This window comes from Phoenix dactylifera, unplaced genomic scaffold (assembly GCF_009389715.1).
Source record: "Phoenix dactylifera cultivar Barhee BC4 unplaced genomic scaffold, palm_55x_up_171113_PBpolish2nd_filt_p 000806F, whole genome shotgun sequence".
NCBI classification, from domain to species: domain Eukaryota; kingdom Viridiplantae; phylum Streptophyta; class Magnoliopsida; order Arecales; family Arecaceae; genus Phoenix; species Phoenix dactylifera.
This window is the reverse complement of record NW_024068173.1, coordinates 64,916-81,240: the sequence shown is the minus strand read 5'-3', so window position 1 is coordinate 81,240 and position 16,325 is coordinate 64,916. Positions and strand designations below refer to the sequence as shown.

The 16,325-nt window shown below is 37.7% G+C and overlaps 1 protein-coding gene across 1 annotated transcript; it reads right to left on the bottom strand.

Moving 5' to 3' along the window:
- Window positions 1–2,113: 2,113 nt before the first annotated feature.
- LOC120107253 lies at window positions 2,114–16,020 on the bottom strand. Its single transcript, XM_039120464.1, has 5 exons — window positions 15,793–16,020; window positions 15,571–15,716; window positions 3,683–3,841; window positions 2,802–3,008; window positions 2,114–2,423 (listed from the first exon to the last, which is right to left on the bottom strand). Exons 1-5 carry the CDS (start codon window positions 15,860–15,862, stop codon window positions 2,418–2,420), a joined length of 588 nt encoding a protein of 195 aa, XP_038976392.1. The 5' UTR covers window positions 15,863–16,020; the 3' UTR covers window positions 2,114–2,417.
- Window positions 16,021–16,325: the final 305 nt, after the last annotated feature.

Sequence of the window (16,325 nt, the reverse complement as noted above, 5' to 3'; positions counted from 1 at the left end):
TTCAAAAAAAAAGTAATTTTTTATAAAAATAAATTTTTCATATTTTATAAAAAAATCTATAAAAAATATAGGAAAGCTACCTTTCTAGAAATTATCTTTCTAGAAAAAGCATTCCGGTAGAAAAAAAAAAAATTCACAAACCAAACAAGTCCTAAGAAGCTAACTGATTATAGTGCATACAACATTTACGATGCACATCCATCAAAGCGAGATATACGGTGCCATGTTTGCGAGCCATGGAGAGTTTGGCCAGTTTAGCTCAATCGATTAGCAAGTAAGCTGTTAGAGTTGGACTTAGCTAGCCCGAGCATAGCTTGTTTTAGTTCAAATATAAATACTCAAATAATATATATATATATATATATATATATATATATATATATATATATATATATATATATATATATATATAAAAATAATAATAATATATATATATATATATATATATATATATATATATATATATATATTATATTATATATATATATAATATATATTTTTTTTAGTACTCAAAGCTCTTTATTTTAGGAGCGCATATGATAACTGAACCTTGAACGGGGTGGGGGGATGTAAGAAAAATAACTAAATTAACACTTAGACCAAGTGTATTTGAATTGAAATTATAAATTTCTTTGCAACAAAGAATCCATTTCTGAACTAAGGATAGATTAGTAACCCATTGTAGAAGGTATTCTTTCTGATAAGGTAGATATTTCTAATCCTATTTGGGCGCAATAAAAATATTATCATTATTATGACCTGTATTTAAATATTTTTATATCTATTTCTTATAAATTAATGTAGACTATGTAGAGTAAATATATTTTCATCTATCAAATTATAATATAATCAAGATGAATGGACCAAACCATAAAAATGACATTTCGAATATCTTTAAACCTTCACTGGATCTCTTAGATAAATAAGTTGTTTTTGAATAGCTGAGGTTTGGCTCAAAATTAAATATGTTCGCCCAAGTTTGGCTTAATACATATTAAATAAGCCGAGCTTGAGCTTGAGCTAGGAAATCTTGATACGCTTCCTGTATTTGATAGACATCAATACCTATAGTTGAATTCCTTGTACTAGAAAACCTTGGTATGCTTCCAAACTTCTACGTCAAGGACTTCTAGATGGTTTTGTAGAACATCCGATACATCATACTCATGTTTCAGCACGAAGAAAAGCATTAAAAGAAGTCATCCTCTTTAATTATCCAACTCCTCTCTTTTTTTTTTTTTTTTTTTTTTTTTTTTTTTTTTTTTTTTTTTTTTTTTGGCTAATGAAAAGGGTAGGGGGGAGGAAGGGACAAGCCACCCCCGCGTAGCAGCCCCACTGGGCCCCCGCCCGCCAGGAGAATGTTCGATGCGGGCAGAAATGGCCGTGTGTTGGGCACCCGACCGGTTTTACTCATACCCTCCCACCCGTAGGCCCGGCTCAGCTACTCCTCTGAGCTCTGGCTCAAGTCCCACGTGTGAGTACGTCATACCCGGCACCATCCCGGCTACTAGCGGTTCAAGAGCGGTCCTACACCACAAGTCCAAGCAGTGGCCAAAGTAGTGAGCTTCGGTCCACAATTTAATCGTCGCTGCAGCGATTCGAACTTGGGACCTTGTGGTTAGAATTGCTGCCCAGTACCACTAGGCTATCACCTTGGTGGCTCCAACCTCCTCTTTAATGGCCTAAATTTGTCTCGCTACCAACATTGAAAGAAGTCATCCACTGCACAGTAGGGGCAGGTGGGGCGGCACCTCTTAAAAGTATAGCGTTTCCAGAATACAGGGACAAGAATTGTGCTAATAATTAAAGCATCAGAGTATCATCCAATCTTAGAGTCTACAGAAGGCCATGACCCAGTTTGCGGCTCCAGTCTTGTTCAAATTTCTGAACTACTGGTTACATCATCATCCACATTTGCCGTTGATCTTGCTGGTCAAATTAGAAAATGACCCGAGATCGACAATATCATTATGCCTTACAAGCTCCAGCTATCCAATAGATTGTATCAATGAAGAGCTTCACATACCATGTCAGGCTAATCCATTGTCATCACCTCTTTAATTCAAATCTTCCAAACATAGAGGTAAGATTCATGAGCAGAAATCCATCAATATCGATAGAACAAAAAGTGATGTATTCACTAGACACCAACATTATGTTCTGCCTTCGTCAGGCTTTATCCATGTCACTATCATTTTCTCAATCAAATGAGTTAAAACAGCTAAATAACTTTCAAGCATGGTGATACAAAATGTTATTCTTAAAATCGACATGTGAATATATGAGACTGTGGACTACAAGAAGATAAAAAAAGTCGTTCAGCTCTGTTACTTGGCAACTTGCACTTTGAAGTCTCAGGTTCAGCATTTGGTATTGCCAGGTGCCACCATGCCTCCCAGATTTTGAGCAGTTAAACCTCATTCCTGCATCTCATTACAGAACTTATCAAAGTGAGATTAGTTTGATAAAACTGAAGGAATAAAACAGGAAAGGAAAGTGATAGATCAAATAAAAATTTAATTGACATGAGATACTAGACTAGTGTATGGTATCAGCCCAACAGCACAATTGGAGACACTTGGCTCATAAGTGCAGGCCCTGTCCTAGACAGGTGACTGATAGAAGGCAGCAGGCATGCAGATTGCACACCAATGATAAAATTAGTAACACCAATGATATGCATGTCAGCTAGACAAGTTTTCAACATATTGGACTTTTTGGCCGGATCCCTTTAGTACATCATTGCAAATAGTCTGGAAGAGCACATATCTGTGATACTGAAAATGGGAGAGCAAACCTACCCTGAACCTTTTAGAGCGTGCACCATCAGAGTCAAAACGCGTATTTTGTGACTGATGCCTAATGGTTTCATTTCTGATATGTCCTGCCATCATCATAGAGGCACCCCTTTCTTGCCCGTAACTATGGGTAGGTTTTGGATGAACACTTCGGAAGAAACCATCTCTGTCCCAAGTTACCTCATAGTCTACTTTCAGGCGTGACCCTTCCTGCAAACACAATATTATGGTTGGCTTATACTTCTTCAATTTCATAAAAAGGAGACAATCAGCATTTCAAAAAATAATAAATTCAAGAAACACTTTTCACCAGTAAAATTAAAAAAAAAACAAAGGCTCCAGCAGAAACAGGCATTTTGAAAAATAAGCAGTCCGAGTCAAAAATCAATTTATTGGCCATATGCATGACAGGGCCACATAAAACTTGACTAGAAAGTTTTCAAAAATATAAAAAGTGCACGTAAAAGACTCAGGATTGGTATGGAGGGGATCTGTCCAGGCAGGATGACATGTTATACATGGCCAAAGCCCCAAGGCCCAAAGTAACAAAGGAAGCAGGTGGATTACTGCACTGTGAGACAAATTATAGAGTACACATGACATGGGTATGGCTTGATCACATTGTTACTAACATGGATCTAAGTCCTAAATTTGCGTAATTGAAGAGCATCATCCTGAATTCTGCTGACAGGCTGGAGAGAGAGAGAGAAGAAAGAGAGAGAGAGAGAGAGAGAGAGAGAGAGATTCCTAACTTGTGTACTAGGGCAATGCAACACTTGCAAATCCAAAGGACAGAGAGCAACAAAATTATAGATAATCATCATAGCAAATTGAGTGAAAGATTATACAAATTAAAAAAAGAATGTTCAACAGCAACTTTTTACCTTCTGCATTGATCGTCCACACAGCACTTTCATTGCATTGTAGAAGTCACTGTAATGCTCAAATTGGACACAGACTTTACAATTAAGGCCAGATACAATCTCCCCATCAGCATCTTCTGCTTTCTTACCTAGATCATCGTCGCCAGCAACATTAAGATTCCTATTTAATGCAAGTTAAGATTGTCAAAGGATGGTGTTCATAGAGGGTATATAGATGGTGGCACAGATTGACTTTAAAGTAAGTTTTTTTTTTTAAAAAAAAAAGATAAATATCCATGACCCCAGAATCTCATAAAGAATATTAAATGGGAATGCAAACATTCTTAAGAATTATAATAGATAAAAGACATGCATGTCAAATTGAGTAGCCAAAAATTCTATATTGGTTTGGTGGTGATGTCTTCTCCAGACCGTCATGCGTTTGTTGTTAATGTATGTATCAAGTATGTTTTGAAATATATAAACACAAATCTAATAGTCCTATCTTATAAAATAACAGTCCGCGTTCGCTGAAGCAAATACTTTCTCAAGCAGTGGTAAATGAATATACAATAATGTAGAGTAGATAGGTTATCCAGACAGCTTTCGCAATAAACAGCTACAAAGATCCAGGGTTGTGCTCTAGGACAATTATACAGTCAAAAAAACCTACTCTTATATGCAGTGAGAGCATCTGCAGAGAGTATCTTTCATCCAAGACATACAAAAGATGACAACACTTGAATAAATAAATAAATAAATAAATAATCCTCAAACATGCTGCATGAACAGTTGAACACAATAGCACTACAAGGGGATCTCTACAAACAAATGTGAGAAGGCCTACAGTCCTATTTGCATGATCTTGTAGATAATTCTAGATCAGAAAACCAATTTGCTAATCCAAGGTTCGAATATTAAGGCATTGGGGCATAGTGAGACGGGCTTAGTATGGTATGTGCGATACCAAGGATCATACAAATAAAAGGAGCTGAATGGTGTGCATTGATATAGTTGGTATATACTGCTACAGCCTTTCTTGGCCTCCGAAATCTGGTTTTGTATTTTCTTTTATCATGTTTTCTTGTCTTAATACAAAATTCTAATAAGAAATAAGGTGGGGGTATCGAGTTAACTGCTGCAGTCATTCAGTCATGGTTTTTGGCGTGTGTAAATCAGTAACATGCATATTTATCATGTAAATCATATAACTTGGAATCTAAATACATGTAAACATATCGGTATTAACATTTGCAAAATGATGGGTGGATTTTGATTGGATTTCATATGCACATGCCTCAAATGGTTCAATGCCAAGACTATTCTATCGATAGCACATGGCATGATGATTAATCAAGTAGAAGTAAACTTTATTTGATATGGTTGATATTATGCTTATCAGACTAGGCTGCATTTGGAAGCGGAAATAGTCAGATTAAACGGAGTAAATTGAAGGAGAAAGCAATGTTCTAAAAACTAGATTGGACAGCCAGTTGAACCGGTTTGGACCATCAAACGATCTAGCATCCGATCCGAATGACTCTAAAACCATGTTGAGATAAAAACTAGCCTAGTCTTGTAAAAACTGCTTAAACCCACAGTTGAAAACCGCCGACTCTGTCGAACTGCTCCATGTTCGAGGCAAATTGGTCGGTTCTTGAAATCCTTTTATTGTTTCAGGTGAGAATAGATTAGGACTAGAGATTTGATTCATCGAGCCCTCTCCTCCCAACATCCCATGATTCTTGGCCTCCCTCTCATCCTTGACCCTCCTCTCCAACACCGAACAGCCAATGGTCAGCCACCACCACCATTTTGGTCCTCCAGCATTCAAGTAAGACCGATCTTTTCCTGCCTCTCTCTCTCCCTCTCTCTCTCTCTCTCTCTCTCTCACTCACTCATCGTCCCTCCCTCACCGAATCTTAATGGATGGCCATCAGAAGGTGACAAGATAATATCCCTCTCTCTCACCAGACAATTGGAGCTTGACAGCAGACCAGACCGCCGAAGGGAAGTAGCATCAAAGGGCAAATCGATGGCCTCCAATGCTCTCTCTCTCTCATGACCTTGCTGACTCGACTGCCAGAGCCTTTCCTTCTCTCTTTCTTTTTCCCTCTCGCGACCATGCTGATCTAATGGTCGAAGATTGGTGGGCAGGTCAATACTAATTTTGCCTACATTCCCTGATCATGGGCTGATGCATATTGCATTTATTGCTCTTGCAAGATCGGTCATGTTTTCTAGATTTGCAAGGTCAGTCGTTCTTTCATTTTTTCTGACCAAACTGCCCCTAGCCAGTCTACATGAACATTGCGCATCCAATAACAAAAATTTGCACTCTAGAATATGTGCATCATTTAGTAAAAAGTGTGCATCCTCAAGTTGCATATACTAATCCAGATTTCTGATGAATGCATATATTGATTAGTTTAAATGTCCGCATCACAATTATAGTACATCAACTTGTTCCAATATATGTACCTTGGATTGTCTACCTATCGAGGTATGTACATCAGATAGTTTAAAAATGAGTAATACTAATTATTTTAGATTGAAAGAAATTATGAAACATACTTAGTCTAAATATGTGTTAATATTTGTTGTTTTCGGTACCAGACCTTGTATCACGTACCATCCTATTACAGTGTCGGTTACATCTGGTACAGGAGCCAGTTTGGTGTATCGAGTGTTGGTACGCCTTTTATACCATGTACCAATTTGGTGCCAATATGGTACGGTATAGTCAGTTAACAACCAGTACCAACCAATATAGTACAATCGGTTAGCATCGAAACCAACCAATACGGTACAATCGGTAAGCACTAGCACCAGCCGATATGGCAAACTTGTGCACCAATTAGTGTAAATATGTGCACTATTAGACATGTTTATAGGGATGGCAATCAGATCAGGTTGGGTCGGAGATATGTCGGATTAGATGTGAGTCAGATCAAAATTTATCAACTTGAACCCGACCTGTTTATTAAACAGGTCAAAAATTCAGATTTTGAATCTGACTTATTTATTAAACAGGTAAAGCCGATTCAACCAGCATAACCCATTTATTAAATAGGTCAAGTCAGCTTAAACGGGTTAAATAGGTTAAGTGAGTTTTTAACATGTTAAATGGATTTAAATAGGTTAAATAGGTTAAGCGGATCGGCTTAAATAGGACAAACATGCTAAGCAGGTTTTAAACAGTTAAACATATCATAAATAGGTTAAACGGATTACTTGACCCAACCTAACCCGAATATTAAACAGGTTAGAACAGGTAAGATGTTTTCAAACCCAAACCCAATCCGAATGTTAAACAGGTTAAACGGATTGACTGTTTATGACCCGAACTCATTAGCCAAACCTAACCCTAATTATGGCAAGTCGAACATAGGTCAAGTTGACGGATCGGGGTCACATTTTACCAGCTCTACATGTTTACAAATCTCCTCAAGCCTATCCATCATGATGATAGGTGCAGGGGTAACTCGATCAGAAAAAATTAAAAAAATGGCTGATCTTGCAGACTTGCACAAAAGGGCCATTCCTGCTGATCTAAAATGTATGTGGCCATTTTTGCAAAATACCTAGAATAATTTATACCTAGAATCTATGAACAAGTATGACAAAACACCACAATGGAAGTTTCTACATTAGTTTTTATGTTAGGTCATCAGGGTCATGTGAAATATCAATGACAAGTGTCAAAGGAACTACGGTGAGACAAGTTAGTTTACCATCATGATCCACTAGACTCAAAACAAAAGAGACAGCAACAGTTCTAAGCAACCATGAACGAATAAAGCTAGGAACCCACCCAAACCCATATCCAGTTCACACAGCTCTAGCCAACTATAAGCATTGAACCTTATTGTGTAAGTCATACATGAAAATGTTGATATTCATGAGCGCCAATGTATTTATGTTGGCAAAAGCGGTAGTATCAATTACCAAACCAGGAGACGGTTGGATAAGGAATTGGAATTATGAAAAAGAAACAAACTTCAGAGGATGTGGTATTTAATTATGCCAAAAGCAGTTGTAGTGGGAAATCAAAGGTCCTCATCATAGTGCTAGTCGAAAATAGCCAAATCCTCCAATTCTCATCTATTTCAAAGAAAATCAAAATGAGCAAAAGGATAGCTAACAAAAGTGAGGTGAATAGCTTCATGACGCAACAAGATCATTCCACTTATGATGCTTCATTACTCAGAAGTTAGTTTCCATAACCATACTCCCTTCATGAACATGAATAAATCAAGCTTGCAAACTAAAGATATACCTATAAATTGGATTTAATAAAGTGATTCTAAGACTATTATAAATTGGAATATCATAGATTGACTTAAAGAATGAATTGATCTAGGGCTATGCTCACTCTAAGCGCTTATTGTCCAGCTCTGTAAACAAAGATCTAACAAGGTGCCACAATTATTGGGAAATAAGGTCAATGGTCGGCCTAAAATAAGATTTTTGGTTTTTAACCTACTGTTCCAATTTGAGAAAACAATATGAAAGATTCAACACTTTACAAGAAAAGAGGGGAAAGAAACAAAGGCTATGTTCACACTAAGTGCTTGGCATCCAGATTTTAAAATAGCTTGGGCAGAAGAATGAGAACTAAGAAGTCTGCCCTGTCTTTTACAGGTATATAAGGTTCGTCCGGCCTAAAATGGAATTTGGGTTTTAAAAGGGGGCTATGTATGAGCAGCATGTGAAAACATGTAAAGATCTAAGATTTTACAGAAACAAGGGGAAGAAACAAAAGTCAGCTTTAGAAGTTATTGAGAGATCCATGACATAGATAAAATAAACTCTTTGAATAGATCATTCTCAAAAGAATGCATTACTATTGAGATAAAATAGCAATAAGGAAACAAAGAAAAGAGATGAATAGTAAACAAACAAGAAAGACAGCAAAAGTTTAGAGGTAGAGCTAGAACAAGAGCTTAGTTTAATTTTATCCATGTAAATGATTCGATGAATAGATTAATCGCTTTTCAGTATGGGCATATTTGACAGACCCAAATGCTTGAACACGCTCTTTCTAATATAGTATAGATCTACACACATTTCAAAATGCTTTAAGCTTATGTCAATATGCACACATTTCATATCCTTTTGAAAGTAGAAAATCTATATCTTAATTCTTAATATGCTTTTAAGCGGGCAGGAAATAGAGTGCAGAAGACAAAATGCTGGAATTAATTGAATGAGGTGAAAAGGAGAAAAGGACATTACAAATGCTATGAGAGAATTGATAAACCTTAAAGCAGTCCAATTTGTATAAACTACATAAGAGGCGGACATATTTCAAATCCTTAAGTAACCTTTTTTCCCCTTAAGTAACCCCTTTTTCTCTGTAAAGGCTACATCAATGAACTGAGATAGAAATAAAGAATTCCTGAATCCAAGTTGTGCCTGGAAACCAGTTTCCAAACCTTTAGGCAACCTAAATACTGTATAGGGCAACAGTAAGGCATAGAGAGGAACAGATTGATCTATAAGTCCCAAATTTATATATAGACTCAGGTTTCAAACCCTCGAGTAATCTGAGTCTTGTGCATGCCTACACTAGGAGATAGAAGTAGAGGCAGATGCAGTTGGTCCCCAGATTTCCCGTTCCTTGAATACCCAAAATATTCATGAAAACAGTTTCAAAACCTAAAGCAGCATACTCTTCATGTAAGGCACACGTTGTGCAGGAACAATGCAATCTTGAGCTCAAAACATAAGATTTTTAAGACCATATGCATTACAAGTTTGATATCAATCACACACAAAGGCAAGTGGAGGTTAGACATAGTTCATTTGAATCTAAGTCACATCCATTTTAAGGACATATAGTCCAATTCAGTTTAAAGCACGTGATATTTTTGAATCAGCTTGAAAATGCAGAGCATCATTAGAGATAAACCAACCCTCAAGAAGAAGGTAAGACATTCTATGCTGTGTTACCTGGACACACTCACATTTGGCTCCTAGAATTCGTACCGAATATGTGTCCGAGTCGGATATGCATCAAACATTCGGATACTTAATCAAAATTTAATAATTTAGGTTTTAGTAATTGGTAAAGAGTAAGTTTGAGCCACTATAATAAATGTTAAAGTGCGATTGTTGTTTCCTTTATAGAGATTGATTAAGAACGTACTTTTAAAATAATTTTATAAATAATCATGTCCCTAAAATCCTTAAGCTAACTAAAAAGTTTTGATGAGAACCATTGCATATTGGGAAGACCTTACAGATAATTTTTTTGATATTTCTTTTATATTGTAATTAAATATATTTAGTTAAATTATTTTTTCTATGTATCCTGAATCTCCTTTTTCTTCCCTTGCCGAGTCAAACACTTGGAGACATGTCTGAATCTGACTCTTGTGTCTATGTCTTCTTTAGAATTAGGCTAACCCTGAATTTAGTTAGAATGCAACCAATCTGATAGTAAAAAGGCCCATCATTTCCAGGTACCAAGACTCAGTTAAACTAGGTTAATCCTGTAGAAAGAAGGTCAAACATTTGACATGCTAAACTTAGAACTAGACCAAGCCAAGAAGAAAAGACCCATCATTCAAAGAGGAGAAACTTGATTAAAATTAGGCCAACCCCAACAAGAGATTTTTATGTGTGATCATTTTTCTAGCGAGGTTATAGGCTAACATGAGCACTTGATGACCAAAAGCAATGGCGATACAATGTCTTCTCATTAATGTTTTCAGTTTTCTATGCTTGACAGGCTATGCTGATACAACATCTTCTTTCTTACCTTTCCGGTTTTCAAATATGTTTCCTTTTAGATTGTTGGGTTCTTTAATAGTGGCTAAGTTAGAAATTGGACTTATGGGGATGCGGAAGAGGTTATAGGCTAACATGAGCACTTAGATGACCAAAAGCCATGGCGATACAATGTCTTCTCACTAATGTTTTTCAGTTTTTCTATGCTTGACAGGCTATGCTGATTACAACATCTTTTTCTTACCTTTCCAGTTTTCAAATATGTTTTCCTTTAGATTGTTGGGTTCTTTAATAGTGGCTAAGTTAGAAATTGGACTTATGGGGATGCGGAACCGACTGATAGCTCAGAGCAGTCAAAGGAATAATTCATTCATCAAAGTCAGTAATGTTAGATTCTTTTGGTTGAAACAAGAAGACCTTGTAATCTCCTTTTCTCTATATTTATAAAGAGTACCTATTCCCAATGCCCACAAATATTCAAGCTTTTTTCCTTTAACATGGATTAACATATTATTGCAATTTATTTTTTGCTTCAACAAAATGCCCCCCTGGCCTTTTGTTTATGAGTCCAAAGAATGTGAGAGGCTCAACACCCTTTTTAACTTGTCAAGTTTTCAGGACCATGTCCATGATATTGATGCTATATTTTTATCACTTTTGTAGAGATTGTTTGCCTTCTGTGTTTCAAAATTCATGCACAATGGGGTCGGGAAATCAGATCCAAGGGTTTAAGGTGTAATACATATATGATTGCAGCTTTGAATTATTTTTTAATAGTTTCTTATGGATTTAAATTTGGATGTGAACTTGAAACAATTTTTTCTTTTAATTTTAGTACATGCGCTTATAAAGCTTATAGCTTTCACTTTGCAGGGTTAGTTTTATTACATTCCTTTTCAGGGATTTTTGGGTACAACCCCACATGTGGGGAGACCGCAAGAGTTTTATTAGAATTCCTTAAGCCTCAAACTCAAATCTCCCAAATAGTGGAGACCAATGTTTCGCTGTACCGGTCGGTACCGGTCGGTACCTGAGCGTACCGTACCCGTACCGATGGGTACCGGGTATCGGTACAGCCAATGTCGGTACGGTCGGTACCGAGCGTACGGTACCGTACCGACACTCGGTACGCCTATACTAATGCGGCACCGGGTACGGGTTCGGTACCGGTACGGCGAACCTTGGTGGAGACTATTCTAGAATTTATCCAGATTCCCTTGGGAATCCATGTCCTAATTGGATCCCCAAACATTATGTAGAAATTCTATCAGAATTTAGCCATCCTTATAAAAGATAAATCTATGGAACCTCTGGCTGCTCCACATGATCCTAATGGTATTATATAAATGGTAATTGAATGAATTGCATTTCGGGTGTTATTTTGAACCAGCAAATTACTCTGTTATATCTCAAAGTCACCAGTACGCATATTTTATGGATTATCTATTGCTCATTAATCTACGATCCAAATATCACACAATGGAAGGATTAAGAACCATGAGGCTTTCTGAAAGAAATATATCTATTAAAATCCTAAGGTTATAAGTTATAACATGCTGCTTGGTCATCCATGTAGGAAAGGAAAATTCAGAATAAAAGGAAATATACTGATTTAGATGACCTTCAAAGACTAGACTAACATATATAGGGGTCGTACCTTGAACCTGAATCTGGATTGCCTAACCTATTGGTCCACAGCTCAAGCAAACCAGACTTTCCATACAAAATTGGGTTATGTTCAGGTTGGGATGCATCAGAATCTTATATCTAATTACAATAAACATAGTTTACATTATCCATATTGTTACATTTTGTAGGATAAGTAAACCAATCTACATAATCGATTTGGTGATCCAACCAAAATCCTCATTCCTTTCTCCAGCTCGCCTTGCCTCCCCTCTTTTTCCCCTATCCTCCACCCCTCATCCCACACTCCCTTCCCCTCCCCTCTTCAACTTCTCTCTTCTCCCCCTCTTCTTTGTCCTCATTTCCTCTTCTCCACTCCTCTCCTACTCCTTCCTCTCTCTCTCTCTCCCCATTTTCCCCCACTCATCGTCTCAGATTGGCCCATTGCCAAATCTACTCATGCTAACACAAATTTGGCTGCAACACCACCAAATAGAGCCACCACATCACCAGACTCAGCCACATGCAAATTCCTGCCAATCCATGCCTGAACCCCCTTTTCCAATAGAAAATTCAATCATCGCATCAAATGATTATCTATGCACAAAATTAGGTGCCCGCACCCCTACAAAGATATGATTGCCTATCACCACATCAACCACCTAAACATGACTTCCGTTTGCCCACTATTTGATCTAGCCCACTCCACGTCATCCATCATCTATCACACCTAATTCTGGTTAGCCTACCACATTTGATCACCATTCTTGTTAGATGGCTAAACTCAAGTTCAGGTCAGTTGCGTTGACCCCAGGTTGGCTTTCAAGTGAGATATAGTTGATCACTAGTAGGACGAGCCGGTTCAAGTCAAGCCCATATGAACTTGATAAATATAAGACATTCACCCAACCCAATCCAACTAAACCCATTGCAAACCCTGAAAATATATTGCATGAGTATACAGTTTGTTAGTAAAGTGCTGGAAGTTTGGGTGGAAGAATGATTTCTAGAAAGAGAACATAATAAAAACCTAAAATTATTTAGAGCTTTGGCGAAGTTATAATGCTTGAAGGCTAACATGCCACTTTCCTTAAGGAGAGACTGGGATATTTTCATAGGAAAATTGAAAAACTAGTGGAGCGTTCCCATTACATGGTAATGTGTATGACAAGTTTATCCCCCAAACAATCACCTGTTTTATCTCAGAGGGCATTTTTATCTTAGTAGTTTAAGGGAGCTATTGCATGTTTAATCAATGATTTATCTGGCAAAAGACCTTCAAGAAGTAGGAAGTAAGTTGTGTGTGACCAAATATATTATAACAAGGGCCCAAGGAGCTCAAACAAGAAGAGGAAAAGAAAGGCTAGTTCCAAGGCTAACTTCTTTATAATTCAATCCTTCAAAGGAAACCTATTTAGCATCCTTTCTTGCTATAATGGCTACACTCATAATGTCTTTAGAGCATTTTAATGAATTAGAGTTTTTATGTGACGAAGATGATGGCTCAAGAGCCGACTATACTGGCTCCTAATATACTTTCTTTAATTCATGTTGCAATGGGAGTGATGGCTGGAGCTCACTTTGAAAGGATTTATGCTTGCCTTTATCAGAAAATATAGCATTTTACAGAAGCTCCAAATATGCTCTCACTTATGGGTGCTTCAAATTGTTCCATTTGAATTAAAAGGAACTCAAATACATTTGAAAGATGAAATAAATTTATTTGGCATTTCTTTTCTTCACCTTGAGCCAACGAGGGTTAGGAACCTGATGAAGGATCCTCTCACTAGATTATCATGGCTATCATTTATAACTTCAGAATATATGATCTCTCCTTGATAACGTACTCCCCCCTCCATTAGATAATATGCTAGAGCCTATAACCCACAATACATGATGTATCTTTTTATCATGAAGTGAATATCATAGTCTGTGCATGCATACTATTAAACCACCACTAGGCAAAACAATATAGAAGTTTTCCCACTCCTAGTATATATTTTTTGAAGTTTTAATTGGTGAATATAGCAATTCTCCTAGTAACCAGCCAGGACATTGGGCTGAAGGAGCTAATCTCATCACATCAATGTCCTCCACAAAAGATTAATTGTACCCAGAATGTCTCACAAATGATGCAGGTTGTTGGGTTAAGCATGGTGATAGCTACCTAATTAAAGGGAAAGAATATCCAAACAAAAAGAGATCATATATTCTAAAAATATAAATGATGGCTATGATCATCCAATTGAAAATCTTGTGCATGTATCATACCCTTATTATCACACGGTGAAGAAAAGGGGCCCAAACAAAATGTCTCATTTCTCAAATACACTTGAAATATTTTAGGTTCAAATAGAACAGCTGAAACTTTTATAAGTGAGACCATCTCCAAACATTCTATAAACCTTACTTCTTCCCTGGTATTAGCACTTATGGGCCTTTAAGCAAAAGTCCCTTCAAAGCGAGAACCATTACATAGAAAGTGAGCATGAACTTAGTTAAACAATCAAGACTCTTGGAATGATCTGTCATCCCTTCTAAATCCAATGAATTATAGAAAGAATAGGAGCCCCTCACCGCCCCCCCTCGCCCCCAACACACACACAAAGGGAAAGAAAAGCCCAATTGCAGTTGCCATCTCAATGAACTTTGATTAAACAGAAACACCCTAAAGCATTATCAACCAACTAGCCACAAAGCACAAAAATTGCTAAATAAGCACCCTATAAATATAAAGGGAGAGGATCCCCACAATTGAGAAAATTAAGAAGTTTAGCCTTGAAATTGTTTGCCCTTGATTTCTCCTTGTTTGAACTCCTTAAGCCTTTATTGGAAATATATATATATATATATATATATATATATATATATATATATATATATATATATATATATATATATATATATATATATATATAATATATAATGATCAGAAAAAGCTAGTTTCCCACTTTTTAAAGGGCTCATACCCCTATTCAGGCATGTTTGATATTGCTTTCCCTTTTTTCAAAGAGGGTCTTCCATGTTGAAAAGCAACACTTATTAACTCGTTCAGTGCTTGTTAAGAAATATTATCAAGGAATTGTTTTAAAAAATCCTATTTGGGTTCAATATGATTGGCTCCAACTTCAGTAGAGTCAAACCCAATTTTGTTGAATTCTGAATGCAGACTAATGCCACAGATTGCCAGCAAAATAAAATATTTGAGTTGGATGAGTCAATTAATTTAAGTTCAGTTAGTCCATTTGCAACCTTTTGTATATCTGCAATTAAGTGGGACAAGCTCTTTATTCGTGTATGAATAAGCAAGTGCTTTCTAAGCACAGCCATGTGCTAGTTTCTGGAGCATAATCGATGAAAGTTGCCACAAATTAACTCCTTTTTTTACTTTTGGCCACTAACCATTATAGTATGGAAACAAGTTTGTATTGACTGTTCTCTCTAGAAAAGCGTTGCTATCGTGAAGCTAAATTCATAGCGACAATGGCAGAAAAGATAGAAAGATAAACATTTCAGCAACTACAACTGAAAAAGAAGACAAAATGTACCCTTATTTTCCCAAACACCGAAAAAATGGTAATGTGTGACCAGCATCGAGGCCTTTGAGACACTCGTGGCTCAGCAAACCATCTCGAAGGAACCCCTTGCACAATAATGGTGTCTGCCCGCCTGGCCGCACCGCTTGCATAATTCCCTGTAAACAGGAGCAAAATGAAAATTTCCGAACCAAGCAGTGCGAAAGGAACTAAAGTCGAAAGCTCCCTGCGAACCAGAATAGAATTTCTTCCAAGATTCTTCCATCTTCTCAAAATCTTCGGAGGGAGGGATCTCCACGCTCATTTCGAACTTGACTCCTTCCAGATTCAACTTGATCCCGGCCAGCCGGTCCACGACGGAGCTCCGCCAGTCCAAGAACTTCCTGCAGAGGAGCTCCTCGTCGTCTTCTTCGTCACGGTCTTTGTCTCTTGTGGTCTTGCTCTTGAGGAACCCTAGCTCGCGGACGTTAGAGGGTACCGAAGGCGACGGGGTCGTTGCGCTTGCGCTTGTTGGAGGTCGGAGCGCTTGCGGATGAGGAGGTCGTCATCGGGGACGGAGAGCGAGAGGGAGAGCGGAGGAAGTCGAGGAGGGAGAGGCGGAGCTTCCACTCGTCGACGGGCTTGACGGCGGGGTCGGCGCGGAAGAAGGTGAGGAGGAGCTTGAGACGGGGGGAGAGGGACAGGCCGCTAACCGATTTCTAGGGTTTCGGTCGGCGGGAGGGAGTGCAAGGGTCGCCGCCGGCGGGCGGCGGCGGCGGCGGAGGAGG

Excerpts from the sequence above, each read along its gene's own strand:
- LOC120107253 (XM_039120464.1), bottom strand. The coding sequence starts at position 15,862 with ATGAGCGTGGAGATCCCTCCCTCCGAAGATTTTGAGAAGATGGAAGAA. Across the intron at positions 15,717-15,792 it reads TTGGAAGAAATTCTATTCTG|GGAATTATGCAAGCGGTGCG; the intron begins GTTCGCAGGGAG and ends TCCTGTTTACAG. Across the intron at positions 3,009-3,682 it reads GTGGACGATCAATGCAGAAG|GAAGGGTCACGCCTGAAAGT; the intron begins GTAAAAAGTTGC and ends TTGTGTTTGCAG.